The sequence below is a fragment of the Mustela putorius genome, unplaced genomic scaffold (assembly GCF_011764305.1).
Source record: "Mustela putorius furo isolate JIRA1106 unplaced genomic scaffold, ASM1176430v1.1 tig00000127_pilon_pilon_pilon, whole genome shotgun sequence".
Classification (NCBI taxonomy): Eukaryota; Metazoa; Chordata; class Mammalia; order Carnivora; family Mustelidae; genus Mustela; species Mustela putorius.
This window is the reverse complement of record NW_025421288.1, coordinates 5,885,832-5,908,234: the sequence shown is the minus strand read 5'-3', so window position 1 is coordinate 5,908,234 and position 22,403 is coordinate 5,885,832. Positions and strand designations below refer to the sequence as shown.

Sequence of the window (22,403 nt, the reverse complement as noted above, 5' to 3'; positions counted from 1 at the left end):
TTTTTGTGATTTTCATTTTTATAGTAAATAAATTCTGAAAATTTATCCTGAAATCATACAAATATTCATCCATATTTTGTTCTTGCTGCTTTATGTTTAAAATTTACATGGAATGTATTTATCATTTTGGAGTTTACTGTGTTGTATGCTGTGCTGTAAGGCTTTAACTTTTACTTCAAAATAAATTACCAATTGCTTCAATATAATTTTCAAATCGTATTTCTTTTATCCATTGAATTGAGGCATCATCTTTATCACATAGTAAATCCACATTTCTGTCAAGTTCTACTTCTTGGGTGCTTACTCTGCTCCATAAATCAGTCTGTATATTTCTGTACCAACACCACCTTATTTGTACCAGTGGTATTTTATGATCATCATCATATTAGAATCTATTTATCTCTCCAGAAATTTGTCCTAATTAAAAGGTTTGGAGTCTGCCTTCAAACAGGTTGTGGTGGTTTCAAAAACTCCTTTGATATCCCTCCCTTTACAGGGTTAAGCCTGATACCCCTCCCTTTGAGTGTGGGCTATACTTAGTTAACTTATTTCTAGCAAATAGTACGTGGCAGAACTGATATATGACTTCTCAGACTGGGTCATTAAAAATACTGTGGCTGCAGCCTCTCCCTTATTACTCTGGGAAGAAACTGCCACGTTCTGAGAACAGCCAAGAAGCTCCATGGAGAGGTCCATGTGGAGAGAAACTGAGGGGTCTTGCCAACAGCCATGTGAGTAAACCATCTTGGGCACACACCTGCCTTCAGATGACAGGGCCCTAGCTGACGTTTTTGACTGCCCTTCCTGAAACACTAGGAGCCAGAACCACCCTGCTGAGCTGCTCTTCCTAGAATCCTGACCCTCCAAAGCTTTGTAAGATGAGAAGTGATTTTAGTTTTCCGCTGCTACGTTTTAAAGTAATTTTTTGTGCAGCAATAGAGAACATAGCCCCCATTATTGGAATGAACTGACGAGCTGCATTTTAGGGGGGATCTGCATGCACATGGCCTACGTTCCACCACGGAAATCAGGGCATGTCCTTACCAAAGATTTTATAAGCTCCAAAACCGCAAAAATTTCCCAGATGTCCTTTGATTCTGTGCCAACCTCACACGCCATCCTATAAACCCAGGTAGTGGTGGTGGTGATGGCGACTTTTTAAAGAGAGAAAAATACCTACCTTGTAAGATTTGACTTTTGTTTCAAGAGATTTCTTGGCCTCTCTTAACCAAAAAGCCTTGTCTCCTAACCCTTAGCCCCCATTTTCCAAAACGACCACAATGACATATCCCTTCCCACATGTTCTCCTCCCACTGTGACACTGACTCTTTCCATCCAGAGGTGAGGTCCATCTTTCTTTGCCCTTAAATCTAGCAGCAGTGATGCTATGCCACTTTCGAGACTAGGTCATGACAGGGATATGCTTCCAACTGGCCCTTACAGAACACTTGTTCTTAGAACCCAGACACCAGGTGGTGAAGAAAGTAAGAAACCACGTAGAAAGTCCACATGTTAAGCACTGAAAACCCCTCTGAGGTCTCAGCTGCCAGGTAGTAAATGAAACTTCAGACGGTTCCACCAACCAACCAGAGTCATTCCCAGATGCAAGCAGTACAGTGTGATGCCACCTGGAGCAGAGATGAGCTGCTCCCCTTGTGTCCCCCTCAAACGGAGATTCATTGGCAAAATAAATCATTGTTGTTTTAACCACTGAATTCAGATGGTCCATTATGTGTATCAAATAACTACAACATTCCAAGTTAACCATCAAAGTCCAAAATATCACGGGTTTTACATTATAAGTTTCCTATCTCGCTAATGGGGGGCGGGGGGGGGGGAGAATACCAGAATCCAAGCATCTCTTCAATCAAAAGTGTCCTGACTTCAGTTGTTAGCGAATGGGTGAGGGAAACAAGTGTGCCAGAATTCTTAAACAACATTGTATATTTTACATCAGGCTTCTGTGTATGTAATAGAATGCCTCAAGACTGTTAATGGTGTTCATGGAACTTTGACTAATTTTCACACTTTGTTGAACAAAACTTTTTCTTTTGCAAGCTCTGCCCAAAGGAAGAGAGAGAGCCAAGTTCCCTCCAGTATAGCAGTCTCCACAGAGAGCCTGAAATCTCTCTCTTTCCCCAACTGTCTCAGGAAAAGGCCAGAAACGAGAAGCTTACCTGCCTCCTCTCATTTAGACACGGGGAAATACAGAAGACCAGCTAATGCCAGAAACAGATCACCACTGAGCCCATGGCACAGGGAACACCAAGGGAGTTAAGCTTTGGATGGGGAGTTAAGCTTTTCAGCTTTCACAGGATTTCCTCCCTTACTCCCTACTCTTCAGCTACCTTGCCCCCCATTTCCTTAGCACCAGCTGTTGCCAGTAAAACGGGCAAGGATGTATTCTGAATGGGATGCTGCCACCTGACCCTGTTCCAGTGATTCTATAGGAACTGTTAAGAAACCAAGGCAAAGAATCAAAAAATCGAAATCCTGCCACTTGCAACAACGTGAATGCAACTAGAGGGTATTATGCTAAGCGAAATAAGTCAATGAGAGAAAGACAATTATCAAGTAATCTCTCTGTTATGAGGAATTTGAGAGGCACGGTGGGGGTTGTGGGGGTTAGGGAGGGAGAAAATGAAACAAAATGGGACCGGGAAGGCAGACACACCATAAGAGACTCTTCATCTCTGGAAACATACTGAGGGTTGCTGAGGGGTGGAGGGGAGGGAAAGAGTGGCTGGATTATGGACATTGGGGAGGGTATGTGCTATGGTGTCTGCTGTGAAATGTGTAAGCCTGATGATTCACAGACCTGTACCCCTGAAACAAGCAATACATTATATGTTAACTAAAAATAATAAATAAATAAATAAATGAAATAGTCTCACAAGAAAATGGATTGTTTTACCTCAATTTTTTAAAAAAAAATTATAGAGCCTATAAATACCACAAGGGATTATTTGTAGCTTTTGGGGAAAGGACAGACAGCGTTAAAGAAAACTCAGTGGTTTTATCTAACCGATGTCCTCTTCCATCTATCAAAGCCTCTTCTACCTACCTGGCATGCAAGAGACTTTTCTTTCACCCACTCACTGGACACTCTCCAGAGACATCATACCTTATCTCTAAAGAATCACTTGTCAAAAAAAACTTGTATCCTCCCCAACTTAATAAAGGATTACATTACACAACTTTTTTTTAAAAATGCATTATTTTCTTTAGAAAACCCTCAATCTCCTTCATGAACAGGTATTAGGTGAGGAAAAAAAGGATAATTTTGTTAATCCAGTGACACCTTGACTTCTGCTGAATTACTGCTTATTCTTTCTTTCTTTCCCAAGTTCACCCATTTCACTTATATTCAGCTTTCCTATTTTCCTTTATAAACGTCTTTAGCTATATCCTGAATCTCTTGATATCTTTTATCACTCAGTTCTAAATAGTTTCTGCTTGCCATTGTATTTTCTTAAGTAGTCCATGACTTAAAGATGTGTTTCTTTTTAACATCTGATTTCTAACAGTGATGAGAAAACATGGTTTGTAAACATTTTCCATAAAGAGCCAGTGAGTAACTATTTTAGCCTTTGCTTGCAAAATGGTCTCCAGTCTAAGTACTCATCTCTGCCTTCCTTGCCCTAAAGCAAAGACAATTTATAAATAAATGAGAGTGACTGTATTCCAACAAAGCTTTACTTAAAAAGGCAGGCAACTTTGTCTGATTCAGCCAAGAGTCATAGTTTCCAACCCCTGGTCTATAGCACCAATGCTTTGGTCATTGTTAAGACTTGCTGTTACCTAATACTGTTTTGTAATGTTCAGTGCATGCCTGAAACCCAACAATCACCTTATTCTCCGGCTGCTACTCTTCTTCAAGGTTCAGGCCTGGCCCACGCAAGCACTTGCTTTTGTGAAAGGATCACAGTGCTTCAGATACTAGGTTTTGGAATGAGAGAGTCCCCAGCTGACAGCATTGCCACTTGCCATTGGGTGGTTTGGGGCAAATTACCTAACATCTCTAATCCTTTGGTTCCTCACGCACAAAAGAGAGAAAATAATAGTACCTACCTCGTGGGGTTGGCATAAGGAAGGATAGAATGACAGCACTAGCAGAGTGCCAGGTTAGACCTCAATCGCCCTTATACCATTGAACCACTACTGTGAGGCAGGTACCATTAAACCCATTTCACAAAAAAATTAAGGCTCAGAGATGTTTTGGTAACTTGCCCAAATCTGATGGCCAGTGACAAAGCACGGATTCCCACCCAGAACTTCTATTTCCAAATCCAGAGTGTCCAGACTTGGGGTCTGATTAGTATGTGAGGAATTTACTGTATGCCATTCCTAGGCCAGGCAGCATTTTCAGACACGCGGAGAAAAGGAGTTGCGAAATGCACAGGAATTAATTCTTCGCGGTTGAAGTTTAGTCCTTAGGGGAAAAGAGAGAGTTCCATGAGCTCTAAGGGGCCGAAGGGGCCCGGGCGGTGCCCGCACGGAGGACGAACCACCAGAACCCAGACAAACTCTCTCCTGGGCTCGGTCCGCTCCGGAGGCGGTGTCCCCCAGCGGCGCAGCCGGGGTGGGGCTCGGCGGCCTCGCTGACCTTGCTGCCCACGGCCGCGCTGCCCTTTCTGGCTCCCCCGCGCCACGTGCCCGGAGCGCCTGGCGCCTAAAAATATCACCCCGGTTGAGCCTCCCGGAACGAGCCTCCGCTTTTTAAAAACCGGGCGCCGTCAGCACCTCGAGACACATAAATCACAGCCCCGACCTGCTGTGGACTCAGCGGGTGGCGTGCCGCTCTCAGCGGTGACGACTTCAGCCCCTCTCGAGGACCTGCACCCGTCGGGCTTTGCCCCCTCCACTCCGCGCACAGGGTGTCTCGCCAGGACCACCGAGCCCCCCGAAGACCGCGCTGGTCGCTGGAAAAACAGCCCAGGAACCTCCATTTCTCCGAGCCCAGGATCGGCCTGGGACTCTCTAAAGCCATACCCTGTGACAATCACAGGGGTTTTCTCCGCCCCGTCGGTGACGGAAAACTCGTGACTCGGACCTGAGCGCTGGGCGGGCGCAGAGAAGCCGGGGGCGGAGCCGCGAGTCGGGCTCGCGAGGAAGCCCCCGACGGGCGGCGCGTGCGCAGTCTCTCTCCACGGGACCTCCTTCCCGCCGCTGAGACTAGGAAGCGGGACGCCAAATCTGTCCCCGCGCAGCCGCCGCGCCGGGCGCCGAGCGGGGCGGCCGCCCTCCCCGAGGCGCGCCTGTGCACGTTCCCACGCACGCTCCGGCGTACGGCGGCGGCCAGGGGTCGCGAGCCGGTGGAGGACCCGCGCGCGGAGGAGCCGGGGAGTCAGCGCTTCTTCCCTCCCTCCCCCACTCCCCTCCCCGCTCCCTCCCCCCTCCCCAAGAATGTTCCGCTACGAGGTGAGCTCTTGCGACCGGAAGTGACCCCTCCCTCCCTCCCGCGCCCCCTTTCCTCTCTCACCCCCCGCGCGTCGGTCCCGCGCCCCTGGGGAAGGAGGGGGCTAGCGGCGGGACCCAGGGGACCGAGTAGAACGCTTGGGGCCTGGGTCGCGGGTTTAATCCGTGGGCGCTGAGCCGGCTCCAGGGGGCGGGACTGTCCTATCAGTTGCCGCTGGGGAGAGTTGGCCTCTGTTTGGGGGTGGGGAGGGCCCGTTAAGTACTGTAACCAGGCCATCCCCCACCCACACCCCGGCAGGAGCCGCGGAGGGGAAAGCGGTGCCCCCATCCTTGAGGGAGAGTCTCCCGGGAAAGCCTAGAGACGCGTTTCCCGCCCTGGACCCGGAACCCCCCCCCCCAATTACACACACACCCGTGCGCACGGGCACCCAGCGGGTCAGGGGGGCCTGGACTTGCCCTTTACTGGGGCCTGAGACGGTTTACCGAAGAGGGCTCCGAGTTGGGAGGGGGCGTGTCCCGTAGAAGTTCCGGGCGAGGGGAACGAGACCTGTGTTTGGTGACCATCCCGGGAATGTAGCAATAGTAGAGAGTCCTGCCCCTGCCACTAACTCGCTGTATGACCTTGAGCTGCTCCTAGTCTCTGGACAGAAAGTTTCTAGACTTGTAGACTGAAAGGGCTGCTCTGGGTGATCCCGAAGAGTCTTTCTAATTTAAAAAAGCAGTGATTTGGTTAAGTTGATCTGTGCTGTGGAAGCTGCTGCATGCCTGCCTCGTGGAAGTTTGGAAGGGTTTAAGACGGGTAGAATGGCCTTTTGGCCTAACCTTGCCTTTGGGAAAGTCTGTTTAAGGAGGTTGTCTGGCAAGGTGTATCACAGACCTGCTATTGATGTGTGGTATTGTGATTCTGAGTCTTTGAAAATTGGGGCCACAGGTTACTTATACTTGATAGGAATGGTTCAAGACCAAACTGACTTGATGTAAACGTGGGAGAGAGGATGAGGTGCGGTGGGCAGAGTGTCCAAAAGAAGAGAACTTGGAAAATAAATCAGTTGAAAACTGAAAAGGGGGGGTTGGTATTTAAAATAGAACTGAGCTTGGGCGCCTGGGTGGCTCAGTGGGTTAAGCCACTGCCTTCGGCTCAGGCTCAGGTCATGATCTCAGGGTCCTGGTATCGAGTCCCGCATCGGGCTCTCTGCTCAGCAGGGAGTCTGCTTCCTCCTCTCTCTCTCTCTCTCTGCCTGCCTCTCTGCCTACCTATGATCTCTCTCTGTCAAATAAATAAATAAAATCTTTAAAAAAAAATAAAATAAAATAGAACTGAGCTAAATTGTTGTGGTGATAACTAGCATTGTTTAGCAAATTTACAATCTTTGCTTCATTTAATCCTTACAACCCTCTAAGGTATTGTCCTTTTGTTGCCACTCTGAGTAAATGTAGATAGAGCTGGAGACACACTAGGTACTTAGACGTGTTTAATGAGTTAACCAGAATATGACTTAGCCAAGTTTACACATACTTGTAAGAAGGGGACCACAACTTGAACTCACCATATCATAGCTTTTCCAGAGTTCACTTAATTGGGTTTGAGATTTTAGCTTTCTGTTTCATCAACAGATGAAAACAGAAGAGGGGAAATGAAGAGAAAGCTTTAAGAGGACATAATAGTTGAAATTTTGGCATGAAACTAAGGAACATGATACTTTTGTTGAAAGATACACATAAAACTCAAAGTAATGATAAAGTTTGCATTTTGAGTTGTCATTACTATTCTAACCAGTGATGTCCAGGAAAGTTGGGGGCCTAATTTCTTGGTTGCATGAAGAGATAGTTATTAAATTCTTGATAGAGAAATGGAGTGTTTCGGAAAAGAGAAACTGAAAGAAGATACTGCCATTTTTCAATGTCAGGGAAATTGGAGGTAGAAAAAATGATGTGTTTACAAGAGATCATATTCTAAGCTATCCTGATGATTGGTAAGACAAAATGAACTTTTTTTTTTTTTAAGATTTTATTTATTTGAGAGAGAGAGAATGAGAGAGAAAGAGAGCATGAGAGGGAAGAGGTAGAGGAAGAAGCAGACTCCTCGCCAAATAGGGAGCCGGATGTGGGACTTTATCTGGGGACTCCAGGATCGTGACCTGAGTGGAAGGCAGTCACTTAATCAACTGAGCCACTCAGGGGCCCCAAAATGGACATTTTTTAAATGAAGGTGTGAACTTCATCAATAGCTAATCTCTTTTCTCTTTTTTTAGTCTTTAGAGGATTGTCCTCTGGATGAAGATGAAGATGCATTTCAGGGCTTGGGAGAAGAAGATGAAGAGATTGATCAATTCAATGATGATACATTTGGGTCAGGTGCTGTTGGTAAGTGACATCTTTCTCTTTTAATGTCATCTAGGTCTCTTGTTCTTCCAGTGTTCTCTTTTGTAAGTGCTTTGTCTTAGTAGGAGTAACTACATTCACAAATTTAGCAAAATATTCTATTCTTGGTCTCAGAATAGTCTTCACTGGAAGCATCTACCTCAATGCCCTGGGCCCCTCTTTTGCCTCATTTATATATAAAACCAGATGCTTTCTGAGCCCTGTGCCTTCTGGCTATATTATCTATAGCTCTAGGTTGATGCTGTAAGGTATGCTAGTCATTAGACAAGTAGACATTGTTTAAAGATTTAATATAATCCTAGAAGAAGGAAATTTTTATTTTTGGAACATGTAAGTTTTGGAAAATTAGTAGAGTAAAAGAAAACTTGGCCTTGGGTGTGTATGTTTTAAAACTCAGGTAACCATTGGTGTATTGCATGACCCCGCTATTGCCTTACATAGTATCTTCAATAAAATAAAAAACATTTTATTCTAAGAATTGTGGTGATGGGAAGTCTTCATAAGTTAGAAAAGTGCTCGCACAGATGAACGTTTCCCATCCCTAGATACAGATAAATATTTTAGGAGTTAGAAAGGGTAAACAATTAAAGAGTCAGGCTAAACTTAACATGGCTCAGAGTTATAGTAATCTAAAATGGGAAACTTAGGCAACAGATTTATATGATAAAGTTTGAGAATTAGAGATCCCTAACCAAATATACTAATAAAATGTATTTTAAAAAAGAAGTAGGTAAGAGTTAATGTAAATATTTTTGCTTTAACCATTGGTGTAGAAAAGTAGCAATAAGAATGTTTCTGTTGGGATGTGTAAATCTGTGTGATTTCTCTGAAATCAGCATTCTGTCTGTGCAACAAATATTCAAAGTTAAGTAGCAAGAGGATATTTCACAATAGTGACTGATCTTAAGATGTTTAATATAAAAAACAAAAGGTTTTAAAGGTGTGAAAGTGGCTCCTCGTTTTGGAGTGATGTGGCCCACTTGAATTTATTAAAACTTAGACCAAGTTGAATTAACTGGGAAAAATGAGAAAGCATAGTATTTTTAGTCAAAGTTTACAAAATTCGGTAGAGAGTAAAACTGCCACTCTCAGGAGCAGCAGGAGAACCACTTAAGGTAGAAGTGAGACTGATTACAGAAGGAAACCAAAGACCTTCTGGATCATAGCCATAGTTTAGGAGATGAGATCCTACAAGAGGATGACATGATCTAAGATGCTGTTCTCTCTCCATGGAGATCACTGGGGAAGAGATGTTGACTAGAATTGCAAATACAAGGAACTGATGTGAATTGCAAATTGTATTTGGAAGTTAGTTTAGTAATAACCTATAGGATACAATAGAGTTAACAGACATTGTGTGCATGTTTCTAGAACTTCTTTTAAAGTATTGTACTGAATGTTATTTTTTTAAGCAAATTCCTCAGGTTTAAATAAAGTTGGTGGGATTGATTTATAGATACTGTATTAAAATGAGACAGCATACTAAAATGTCCTCAGTTTTGAACCTGGACAGAAGAGTAATAGTTTCATCTCTTCTCATTGACTTCCAGCGTGCTATGGACAGTCTTTTTCTGCTTCTGTGTTCCCCACAAGTTAGGGAAAATATTGTCTTAAAAGGACATTAGAGTGTACAGAATTCTATATGATATGATGGGAAAAAAGAAAAGTGCACACACATTGAAAAAGCCCCTAGGGTTATACTTTAAAAGAACAGGTAGCAAAAAGTAAAGGCAGTGAAATAGCATATGGTTAGCCCACTTTGTACCCCAGGGCATAAGTGATAAAGAAAGACTTTTCTTGGTCAACAAAGTTTGTAATGGGGAAAAGATGTCCAAATATGAATCTTTATAATATACACTAATTACAAAGTTAAAATCTTAGGGAGAGAGAGAGCACATGTGTGCATATGAGTTGGGGGGGAGGGGCAGAGGGAGGGACAATCTTAAGTAGTCTCGGTGCTCAACAGGGACGCCAGTACAGGGCTCGATCTCAGGACCTGAGCCGAAATCAAGAGCTGGACACTTAACTGACTGAGCCTCCCACATGTCCCTCATGTTAAAATCTTAATTCTTCAGGGGGCACTGGGGTGGCTCAGTTGGTTGAGTGTCTGACTTTGGCACAGGTTGTGATCTCAGGGTCCTGGGACCAAGCCCTGTGGCTGGCTCCCTGCTCAGTGGAGAGTCTGCTTGGTCTACGTGTCCCTCTTCCTCTACCCCCAAACTCCCCCCACCCCCCGACACTCATGCTCTCACATGCATGTGCATGTTCCCTCTCAAATAAAATCTTTTTTTTTAAACTAACTTCTTCATAATATCTTGATACAAATATCGTACAGATTTATTTATTTGTTTATTTTTAAAGATTTTATTTATTTATTTGACACACAGAGAGAGAAATCACAAGTAGGCAGAGGGGGGGTGGGGAAGCAGGCTCTCTGCTCAGCAGAGATGTGGGACTCAATCCCAGGACCCTGAGATCATGACCTGAGCCGAAGGCAGAGACTTAACCCACTGAGCCACCCAGGCGCCCCCAGATTTATTTATTGAAAAAATTGCTAAGTCAGCCTGTGATTTGTTTAATGCACCGTACAGGTAGATACATAGCTGGTGTGAAGAATTTAAATCAGGAGGTAAAATGTCCCACCTTGGACATAATGTTATGGTTTGATAGTTTTTAACTCAAAGAGTGAGTGTCTTGAATGATACTTGTTAGTTATTTGAAGTCACTGGCTGCTAATGCTCTGATGTCATCTTTCCTTAAGAAACTAGTCCTTGTCTTCTGCATGGAAAAATGTTTACATCATCTTTAGAGCAGTAAATAGCCACAGTAATCTCAGCTCATTCTCTAAAAATAAAGTTCCCACTTGCAGAGTGCTTATTATCTGCTAGGCACCATTATGAATGTTTTATATTTATTATTAATCCTCACAAGAACCCTGCGAGGTAGGTACTGTTATTATCCTCATTTTAACAAATGAGATAGAAGACTATGAGAGAGGTGCAATCAGGGTAGACTACCAGTTATGCTTGAACAGTCCTTGGGGAATCTCTGGGACTCTCCTGCCTTTGCTTGGAAGAGCCCCCCATTGTTTCCACTTCCCTTCTGTTGATAGCTGCTATGATCTTTAGGGACTAAGGCTGTCTTAAAATTAAATCACCTGTACTTTTCATGTGGTATTTATTCAGAATTATTCCTGAGATAGGCAGTGGGGGGCGGGATGGGGGGAGTTGGGTTGGGCGTTGCTAGCCGTGGGTGGATTCCGTAACCGGTCACATCAGGGTAGAGATTAATTAGTTGAAAACAAAAACTTCTTTTTCTTCATTTTTCTGGTATACCTTTGCCTACCCTTTATTATTTTGACCATTGTGGATCAGGGTCAAGCTTTGTTATATCTGAGTAACTTTATTTTTAGGTCATTTGAAAAAGATACGAGTGAAGTATCCTCTAAAAGTAGGGGCTTGTGATCTTTTGATATTGCTTCACATGAGTTTTCACAAGAGCAAGGAAAACCTAAAATGATAATGATGGGATTCTGTGGCTTAGATTCCTTTGCTTACATCGTTCAGACGGTAATAGTTAATTCACAACAGAGCCCTTCTCGCAGAATAGGGCTATTTAACGAGTGTTTTTTTAAATTAAGGACAAACTGTTCATCTTTGGCAGCTCTAACAAACTCAGTAAGCGTGAGCATGGGAGGTAGTGAATGAAAACAACACAAGTTTAGGAATCCCGCATCAGAGTAATCCACTAACAAATTAACTTCTTTTTTTTTTAAGATTTTTTTTATTTATTTGACAGAAAGATCACAAGTAGGCAGAGAGGCAGGCAGAGAGAGAGGAGGAAGCAGGCTCCTTGCCAAGCAGAGAGCCCAATGCAGGACCCTGAGATCATGACCGGAGCTGAAGGCAGAGGCTCAACCCACTGAGCCACTCAGGCACCCACAAATTAACTTCTTAAATTGGGGAAATAAATGTTTTTAAAAAATCCCCTCATTCAGTATTATAGGGTCCCCATTTTTTGGCATCACTGAATTAGTAAAATTACAAAAAACAATCTGTCCTTTAAAACATACTCAGCTTACTCTTCCTTAGCAAAGATGACACAAATATTAATGTCAGCAGTGATTTTTTTTTAAATTTACATTTAATTAGCCAACATAGAGTACATCATTAGTTTTTGATGTAATGGTCAGTGATTCATTAGTTGCATGTAATACCCAGTACAATTGATTTTTTTTTTAAAGATTTTATTTATTTGACAGAGAGATCACAAGTAGGCAGAAAGGGAAGCAGAGAGAGAAGGAAGCAGACTCCCTGCTGAGCAGAGAGCCCGATGCAGGGCTCGATCCCACGACCCGGGGATCATGACCTGAGCCCAAGGCAGAAGCTTTAACCCATTGAGCCACCCAGGTGCCCCCACTTGATTTTTAATAACACTAATCTTTAAGAATATTTTTCCAGATAACTGATAATTTAAATTAATGTTGTAGTTTTCCTCTAAAGTGAATTTTTTTCTTTACCACGAGTGGTACATTGAAATATACCACAGTGCCCAAAGACTAGACAGTGATTCCGATCTTAAGCTACTTAATAAATATTTGCATAAGTTGTTAAGACATATTACAGTATTAATCATTACATTGAAAATTTGCAAATAATCCAAGTTTCCATCAGTAAGGGATAAGTTAAATTAGTATATCAAAAGATCAGAATCTTAAACAGCATTAAAAAGAATGAGGTAATGTTATCAGTAGTTACATGCAAGTGTATATACATGAAAAGTATCCAAGAAGTATTGCTTAAATAAAAAGAAACAAGTTGAACTTTATAGTTTGCATTTTGAAAAACTTAACATACCTGTAGAATTCTGGGGAACTTTCTAAGTTATATATTTGTGTGATGTTTAAATTTTTAATTAATAGGATTTTCTTTGTAAGCAGGAAAAAAGTTAATATTAACAAGTTGTACATGAGCCCCTCAGAAAATTGTCAATAAATCTAAAGAATCTCTCTCTCTTTTTTTTTTTTTTTTTTTGAGTGGCTACCATTTATTATAACCTTGTTGTATACCAGACATCTTTCTTTTTTCTTGTTATGGTGCCTCCAGTTCTTCTTTCCTCTTTTCTCTTTTAATGAGGTACATAGAAAAATTATATGAGAAGGATTGTCATTGAGGACACTTGCAGAAAGAATTCAGTGTTTTTATGTTAGTTATAAAGAGAATTATCAGGGCACCTGGGTGGCACAGTCGGTTAAGGGTCTGCCTTCGGCTCAGGTCATGATCTTGAGGTCCAAACCATCCAGTCCTGCCTTGGGCTCCTTGGTCAGTGGGAAGTCTCCTTCTCCCTCTGCCTCAGCCCCTGCTTATGCATGCTGCTTGAGCACTTGCTGTTTCTCTGACAAATAAAATCTTTAAAAAGAGAGAGAGAGAGAGAAAAAAAAATTTAAAAATTGAGAGAAGAATGATCTGTTACCATTTTCTGTTGAATTTTATAGGGCGTAAAGAACAAACTAAGAATAAAATATATACAGATACATTGGGTTTTTGTGGAGTTTGAAAGTCTTGCATGTTTAGATGAGGTGAAGGTAGCATTAAAATGAAAAGGCTATTTAGGGAATGTTTCCATGAGGAGGAAAAGGTATCTGAATTTGAATGCCAGAAGGGGAAAAACATGGAGTCGAACTTTGGCAGTGAAAGCAGAATGGAGGAATGAGATAGAGGAGCACTGGAATGATAGCGCGAGGGAAATAAGGTCTAGTTCTAGAGAAGCTGATGGAGGGTTGTGAAGATTTTTACCTGTGCTGTAGCAGGACTCCAAAATAATGCTGCGTTGGCATACAGAGTGAGAAAACAAGCTAGTGCTGGAGCTACAGACCGTCCAGGAGTGTGCAGGAATAGCAAGGGCATTGTCAACATGGAAAAGGACTGGACCCAGCTGCGGGTCGCCCCCCGCAGTAGCCCTGGTGTTGCTGCAGTAGCCACCTGGCAGGCCTCCATGCCTCCGGTGTTGCTTCTCCTTTTCCCGCCCACCCCTCACATCCAGAATCTGTTCTCAGTACAGCAGCCTGACTGTTTGTTTCAGAAAGGCCACATCAAAACCTCCAGCGGCCCCCCCATTTCAATCAGTGTGACCCAAAAGGCCCAGAAGGAGCTCCCTCCTACTACCTACTTGGCCTCACGCTTTTTTCCTGCTCTTCCTCTTTGATCGTTCCAATCCAGACACAGTCCTACTTGACTCTCAAAATCATCCCTTGTCTTTAAGTCCTTTCTACGGACTGGCCCTCTATGTGGAACACTCTTCTCCCAGATAATCCACACGGCTAACTATCTTACCCTTGAATCTTTGCTCAGATGTCACCCTCGCAATGAGGTGTACCTCTCTCTGTCCCATTTAAAGTTTTCAACCTGCTTTTCCTCCATATATCTATATAGTATTTCATCTCATACAGTATCTAAGTTATTTGTTATATTTATTATCTATTTCTGTCTCTTCCCTGCTTGAAGGAAAGTTGCAAGAGACCAGGGATCTTTTTGTCTTTTGTACACTGATCTATCCCATGTGCCTAAAACATTAACATATAATAGGTGCTCAACAAATACTAATTGAATGAAATGAGTAGATTTGAGAGCTCATAAAGATGTCAGGCATAATCTAAAAGGATATGTATGCTAACGCAGTGGGTTTTAACTTCCCTTTTTTGCCTGATCTGTCATAGAATCTCAAAACTAGGGATGCCTAGGTGACTCATCAGTTAAGTGTTTGCCTTTGGTTCAAGTCATGGTCCCAGGGCCCTGGGATCAGAGTCCCTCCTTGCTTCCTTGCTCAGTGGGGAGTCTGCTTCTCCCTCTGCCTGCCACTCCCCCTGCTTGTGCACTCCCATGTGTGGGGTCTCTCTGATAAATAAATAAAAATCTTAAAAAAAAAAAAAAAGAATCTCAAAACCAGTGAGTTGTGGACATACCTATCACTGGCTTAGAAACTGTTTTCAGAATACAGTTTGAATGCCGTTGGTAATGTATTAAGCAGTCCCTCTAAGTGCTTCAATTATATTCCTGGTAGGATGTTGTTTGTCCTTAATAGTGAAAAGCTCACTTTCCTATGACCCTTAGTTTAAATCTTACTTTGTTTCTCTCAAGTGGAAATATACTGTCTTCTGAAGTTAGAATTGTTCATCTGGTTAACAGAAGAATTTCATCCAACTTTTAGTCTCAGTATAAACTATGTTTCTTGTGATGTTCTTACAGATGATGACTGGCAGGAAGCGCATGAGCGCCTGGCTGAATTGGAAGAGAAGCTGCCGGTGGCAGTTAATGAACAAACAGGCAATGGAGAAAGGGATGAGATGGACTTGTTGGGTGACCATGAGGAGAATCTGGCAGAAAGGCTCAGTAAGATGGTGATTGAAAATGAGCTAGAAGATCCAGCTATCATGAGGGCAGTGCAGACCAGGCCAGTTCTGCAAGTGAGTAAGTTACTCTGATCTGAGAACTATAGCCGACTAGTAATTAAGGTGAAGTACTGAGCTTTGCTGTTTTGTTTCTTCTGCTACCCTAAGAAACATGCATATACCATAGAAAATTGTTGATATACTTCCTGATCGTAGCAGGTGAAGAGGGGAGTCAGGTGTCGTCTGGAGCACTGTAATTTCATCTTCTCAAGCAGTTGAGACTCTCTCGAAGCCTTGTTCACCGAAAGCAGTTAAAGCGTCCAGAAACCTCTCTCTACTCCAGACTTTGTGTATGTGTTTCCTTTTTTGTAGCCCCAACCAGGAAGTCTGAATTCCAGCATCTGGGATGGGTCTGAAGTTCTGAGGCGAATCCGAGGGCCACTGCTTGCTCAGGTATGAAACATTTTCTCCTTATACAAATTCCTAGTATCCGAAAACTCCTGTCTTGACCCTTTCCTTACTAAAGCAATGTGTTGATGTATGTCATTTGCTGTTATGTTGATTACTTAACCTCCTCATACCTGTACCTGTTGATTGTACAATTTATTTACTCAGCCTTCATGCAATGCTCATTTGTGCTTTATTTTGAAAGGTTGAAAGGGAGCCTTTAGAATTTGAATTTGTTAGCTTATAATTCAAATTGCTTAAGTCATTTCTAGGCAGAACCATAGGAATGAAGAACAGGTCAGTGTCTACCAATGGTTATAGGAGGGGTTGTCTGCTAAGGGACACTACAACAGGAGTTTGGGGAGTGACAGAACTGCTCTGTTCTTGATCGTGGCAGTAGATCCATGATATGTATTTATCAAAATTCAGAGGGCACCAAAGAGAGGGAATGTTACTGGATATGAAATAAAATTTAAAAATAATTTCTCAAGATGCTTTTGGCATCTGTACAGATTATTAAACATTTGTTACGTACTAATTTTCTTTCTTTCTTTCTTTCTTTCTTTCTTTCTTTTTTTTTTTTTAACTATTTCGTCAATTAGGAAATGCCTACAGTATCTGTATTAGAATATGCCCTGCCTCAGAGGCCCCCGCAGGGTCCAGAAGACGAGCGAGACCTTTCTGAGCGCGCATTACCACGGCGGTCAACGTCACCTATCATTGGGAGTCCTCCTGTTAGAGCCGTCCCCATAGGCACCCCACCTAAGCAGATGGCTGTACCCAGCTTCAACCAACAGGTACCTCTCATTAACAGGCACTCAGCCCAGGATATTGGGAATCTGGGCAAAATTATTTGGGAAGTTGGCGATGCTGGGAGGAGGGTGGAAGTTTTGGGTAGGCGTTAGATTAGAAAGAGAAATAGCCAATTAGAGGAGAAGTGAGTACAAATAAGAGACACATTCCCTAATGCCCTTTTCTGGTGCTGTTCCTGTTGCTGCTGCCTTTTAATTGGGGGAGAAAAAGGTAGTTAAACCACATTTAGTGTATATATCCTTTTCAAAGTGTTTTGCTGGCTGCCCACAACATTGGCAGAGAGGTAACTGAAAGCTGGGGGGAGTGGGAACACACAGCATTGTCCACATCCCTTTTTACCTTTAAGATATCCCTGCTTTCCCTAGAGCCTGTGCAGTCCTGTTCCATAGACTTTCCTCCACCTGAAACCAGCAGCTGAAAAGGAAGGCCAATTTGGAAGGTATGGGGGGAGGGTGGTGTTGGTATGGCCCTAGTTAGGCTCAGTATTCTATAAAACGGTGGAGTCCCGATGTATCACAAAAGAGCTGAGCATGGCGGCCATATCACAGGGGCTTCAGAATAGGACTTAGTTAATCCTCCAGCTTTCTTATCATTCCTTCTCCCTCGCTGCTACCAAAATAATATCCTCTTGCAGAGAATTTGCAAGTCAGAATATCTGTTGGTACCTCCCTCAGATAGCATGGAAGGGTGGGGATAACTGGAGAATTAGCTAAATCTTCTTCAGTTACAAGTGGCACATTGCTTGGTGTTTACGAGAGGAAGTGACCAAAGGTTCTTAGGTGAACCCATAGTCGTAGCAATTTGCTTAGAAGTAGGGCTTTGCATTGAGTTCTGTGTCTCTACCAGTACTCGAGGGGAGGGAGAGTAGGTGGAGGAAAAACTGACTTCATTGAGTGTAGTTGTGTATATGTTTGTCCTGATAGATCCTGTGTCCGAAGCCTGTCCATGTCCGGCCCCCGATGCCACCACGTTACCCTGCTCCCTATGGTGAGAGGATGTCTCCAAACCAGCTCTGCAGTGTCCCGGTATGTGTCTTCACGTCCTGATGAAAACGTGCTGCATATGGTTTCACCATTAGTATATAGAGGTCTCCTAAATTAGGTGCGCTTATTATAGTCTCCATACTTGAATTTCTGGATGTTATGGTCCCCAGGTCAGAAAACATGGTTCATCATGTTCAGTTGTTTCATACCTGAGCTTTTTTTTTTTTTTTTTTAATCTTTAATGGGGCACCTGGGTGGCTCAGTGGGTTAAGCCTCTGTCTTCAGCTCTTGTCGTGATCTCAGGGTCCTGGGATCGAGCCCTGCATGGGGCTCTCTGCTCAGCAGAGAGCCTATTTCCCCCCTCTCTCTGCCTACTTGTGATCTCTATCTCTCTGTCAAGTAAATAAATAAAATTAAAAAAAAAAAAAAGAAAAGAATTCACACCCTGCGTGGTCATCTGGTTTCCTGCTATTTCAGTCCCTTATCCTACTGCCTCCTTCTTCGGGTTACATGATCATAGTGCTTCCTGATGTCTAGCATTGCTCTCTTTCATATTCCTTCCATAAACAGCTTTTTTATATCCAAGATTTTTATATCCAAGTTTATTCTGCATTCCTACTAAATTCCTTTATATCAATTTACAAATTTCACAGAATGTGTGTAATTTTTTGTCTTTTTTTTTTTTTTCCCTAGAATTCTTCCCTGCTTGGTCACCCTTTCCCTCCTAGTGTTCCTCCTGTTCTCAGCCCCCTCCAGAGAGCACAGCTTCTTGGAGGAGCACAGGTAAGCCTGTGATGAGCCCAACCCATGAAGAGCTCTCTTGCTTTCCTAACATTCATAGGTAATACCTCTCTTTGCTGTTAATCAATCTCTAATGCCTCTTATTTTATTCCTTCACTTTTTCAAACAAAGTTATTGATGGAAATAGTATTCACTTTTTTGTGGATAAAAGCAAGAGGCTTGCTGATTCACTAAATCTGAGATCTTGTCCCTCTTTCTAGCTACCGCCTGGACGGATGTCTCCCAGCCAGTTTGCACGGGTCCCTGGATTTGTTGGTAGTCCGCTTGCTGCCATGAATCCCAAGTTGCTGCAAGGGCGAGTAGGGCAGGTGCTTCCCCCAGCACCTGGCTTCCGTGCCTTCTTTAGTGCTGCGCCCCCTGCCGCTCCGCCGCCTCCGCAGCAGCACTCCCCTGGCCCAGGGCCTCACCTGCAAAACCTAAGGTGTGCAAACTAATGCCACTCTTTACTCATCAGTCGCCCAAGGCTCTTTATCAGTGAGGCTTCCATGTCTGCAAGGGATGTGTTTTGAGATGTTACTGGATCTTCTTCTTGTCAGACACAAAAGTGTTTGACAGTCTCCAGGCATTCTTATGAATTAACATTTTCCTAAAGTCACATGCTTCCTGTGTAATTTGCATATTGCTAATCACCCCTTTATTTCTTCTAACCTTTCTTAGGTCTCACTTTATATCCATTTTATAAACATCCGCATGCACAAAGTACTTATTATGTAACAAGAATTACCAAATGCTAAGGACCAGAGATGTAGATGCTGAGATGTCAGCTCATCTTGGTGGTAGCCAAGTTGCTCACTTCTAATCTGGTTTTATAATAGGGGTTCAAGTTTCTGCTTCTAGTGAGATTGTATTTTATTACATGTCATATAGTATCAGGATTCCTCAGAGAAACAGAACCAATGAAGTATTTGTATATATACACATGTACATATGTATATATGCACATACATTTTTCTTTATATAATGAAAAGATTTATTTTAAGAAATGGCTAAGGAAATCCATAAAGCAGGCCAGGAAAGTGCAAGTTCAGATAACAGTTGAACTTGCATTCTTGAGTCTGAAATTTGTAGGTTAGGTTGGCAGGTTGGAAGCTCAGGCAGCACTTCTGTGTTTCAGGCTTGAGACAGAATTGCTTTGTGTCTGGGAAATAGCAGGTTTTTGTTCTTAGTGCCTTCAACTGGTTGGGTGAGGCCCACCCACATTTTCAAAAGTCCTCTTTTTCCTTATTTCTTAATAACAATATTATTGTTAGACCGGTGTTTGACCAAACAACTGGGCACTACAGCCTATGGCCAAATTGACATAAAGTGACTATCACACATAGATTTTCAGTGTGATTCCCAAATAGTTGAAACTAAACACATTAAATCTTTTGAGACTTCTGTTTATAGTTAGGAGGAAGAAGAAAATAGTTACACTGCTTCCCTGCGAATTCACTCAAATTTTATGGTCCTCTTCTTAGGAGTTGTGAATTAGTCTTGGTAGAATACATGTAAAAGTACTACAGTCTTTTCCTTCTGAAAGATCTGAGGATAGACTTGTGTATTCCCTTCAGTGCGCTGTGTGAGGTTAGCCTGTATTGACAACATTCTCTAAAACTTCAGATCACAGAACAACAGAATTAAAAACTTTTCCCTTTTTTTTATTAGATCTCAGGCCCCAATGTTTAGACCAGACACAACTCACCTCCATCCACAGCACCGTCGGCTCTTGCATCAGAGACAGCAGCAGAGCAGAAAGTAAGGACTCATCCTGCTCCTTGGTGGTTTCTTAATTCAAATTTTCCTTTTTTACAGTGTAACAAGGTGCTACTTATTTAGTTTACTCTTTAAGTAAATTTAATTAGTACTAAGTTTATTTTACTGGTAAAGAAGATCTTATGTGCTGTCATTTTATGCTTTTGTTACACTAGCTTGCTTTATTTATTTATTTATTTATTTTCATTTTTGGTCGGGGGAGAAGAGAATCTTAAGCAGGATCCACACCCAGGACAGAGCCCCACAAAAAGCTCGCTCACAACTCTGAGATCATGACATGAGCCAAAATAAAGAGTCAGACGCTTAAACAGTTGAGCCACCCAAGTGCCTTGATACACTGGGTTTAAATGACAAGATTTTTTTATCAACTAATTTCTAAGATTCTATAAATCTGTTTATCGTACATCAGAAATATAATATAGATATGATTTTTTAAGTCATTTTTATACTCTTAACTACCTTTGTTTATCACCTCAGCTCAGAGGTGACCTTGAAATAAATGGCTAGGTTTGTATTTCGGTCTTACGTAAAGCCAGCAGTCACTCTGTTTTTGCCTGTAATCTAATGTTTATTTAACAGATGCAAATATGTACTTACGTGTGCAGCCCAGCTGCATATCGGGCACTGTGGTAGGTTTGGGGGACTGAAAGAAGAACGAGGTATGTCAAAGTCCTGCCTTCATGGGGTTGAGATTCTATAATCGCTCATAAACCAAAAATAGAAAATTAAACGTAACTTTGAGGTTTCTTTAACCTTCAGTTTTATGGTTCTGTGTGTAATTCCTTCTCACTTTCGAAGAAGCTCTAGAATATTTTTTGCAGGGGAAGAACAACATAGGCTCTTAAAATAAGACACAAAAAGTGCTAACCGTAAAGGAAAAGATTAATACATTTGACTCTTTTAAAATATGAAACTTCTAGTGCCTGAAGTTAATAGTACGGTTTTATATATTTGAAAATTTCTGAAGAGGGGGGGTTCTCATTTATATAAAGTGTTATTACCACCAAAAAAACCAATGGGAGATACAGAAATTCTAGTGGGTGTTGAATATATCTGTTATCTTATGTGTGGTGATGGTAAGGCAAGTGTTTGCATGTCCAGACTTACAAAATTGTACACATTAAATATGCACAGTTCTTTGTATGTCAGTTACACCTCAGTAAAGCTGATATGACTTTGCTTATATGTGGAATTTAAGAAGCAAAACAAAAGAACAAAGGAAAAAAGAGACAAAAACTCTTAACTATAGAGAACAAACAGATGGTGACCAGAGAGCAGGGTGGGTGGGGGATGGGTGAAATAGATGATGGGGATTAAGAGTACAATTATCATGGTAAGCACCAAGTAACATTTAAAACCATTGAACCATTATATTGTACACCTTAAACTCAGAGGAAAAAAAAATTTTAAGCTTGCTTATAATCAGGAAAATACAGATTAAAATTAGATAGCTATTTTACTTCATCAGACAAGTAAAATTTGAAATGTCTCAATACTCATTATTGGCAAGAATATTCGTTAGTCTCAGCCTCGTGTAAAGGAATTAGGCAGTAAATAATAAGGTTGAAAACATGGATACACCACATGCTGGCGGTTCTTTTTGGTGTATGCTTGGCTATGCTGTCAACACAGATAAATGTGAGGAGTGTAACATTGAATAAGAAGCAAGGGGCAGACTTAACATGTCCAGTAGCATTTATGTAAAAGTTAAAGGCACACAGAATAATACCGTATAATATTTAAAGATGGATACATGAGTCATGAGTCTTAAAAATATTGCAAGGAGGGGTGCCTGAGCGGCTCAGAGGGTTAAGCTTCTGACTCTTGGTTTTGGCTCAGGTCATGGTACCCAATTGTGAGATCAAGCCCCACATCAGTATCCATACTCAGTGTGGAAACTGCTTGAGTTTCTCTCTCTCCCTCTGTCTCTCTCTCCCCCTCTTCCCCTCTTCGTGCTCCCTCCTATACACACATGGGCACAGAATGTCTCTCTTTCTCTCAAATAAATAAAATCTTTTTAGAAAAAAAAAACATTTCAGGGGGAGTTCATACAAAGTCAGGATAGTGGTTCCTCTGGGAAGGAAGGGAGGCGGGAACCCAGGATCCAGACAGGGTACAAAAGGGCCTTAACTAAATACAACAGTATGTTGCTTTAATACTGCTCTTTAAAACCCTGAGGCAAATTGGGGCAACTAAATTTTTTTCTTTTTTTTCCACTAAGTCTAGGTGGTGGATAAATGAATGTTTATTGTGGGCTTTTCTCTATATTTGAAGTACTTCATAATTTTTCTGCAAGTTAAAAAAAAATGTATAGACTGTGAGTCAATTGGTCTGCGTTCACATCTCTTTGGCCTCGGTTTGTTGTCTTCAGTGGAGAAAATCAAACCGCCTACCTCTTAGGGTTGTTGCAGGCCTAA

General features: G+C 42.1%; 1 protein-coding gene across 1 annotated transcript in view; it reads left to right on the top strand.

Annotated features, from left to right (window-relative positions):
* The first annotated feature begins 5,234 nt into the window (after positions 1-5,234).
* The window catches only part of PATL1 (PAT1 homolog 1, processing body mRNA decay factor), a 30,442-nt gene continuing 13,273 nt past the window's right edge, over positions 5,235-22,403 (top strand). Inside the window, exons 1-9 of the mRNA XM_004770439.3 lie at positions 5,235-5,421; positions 7,671-7,782; positions 15,045-15,262; positions 15,560-15,640; positions 16,237-16,431; positions 17,371-17,472; positions 18,124-18,213; positions 18,432-18,652; positions 19,879-19,968. Of these exons, the coding sequence (XP_004770496.1) occupies positions 5,407-5,421; positions 7,671-7,782; positions 15,045-15,262; positions 15,560-15,640; positions 16,237-16,431; positions 17,371-17,472; positions 18,124-18,213; positions 18,432-18,652; positions 19,879-19,968 (1,124 nt within the window). The 5' untranslated portion in view covers positions 5,235-5,406. The remainder of the gene's footprint in view (positions 5,422-7,670; positions 7,783-15,044; positions 15,263-15,559; positions 15,641-16,236; positions 16,432-17,370; positions 17,473-18,123; positions 18,214-18,431; positions 18,653-19,878; positions 19,969-22,403) is intronic.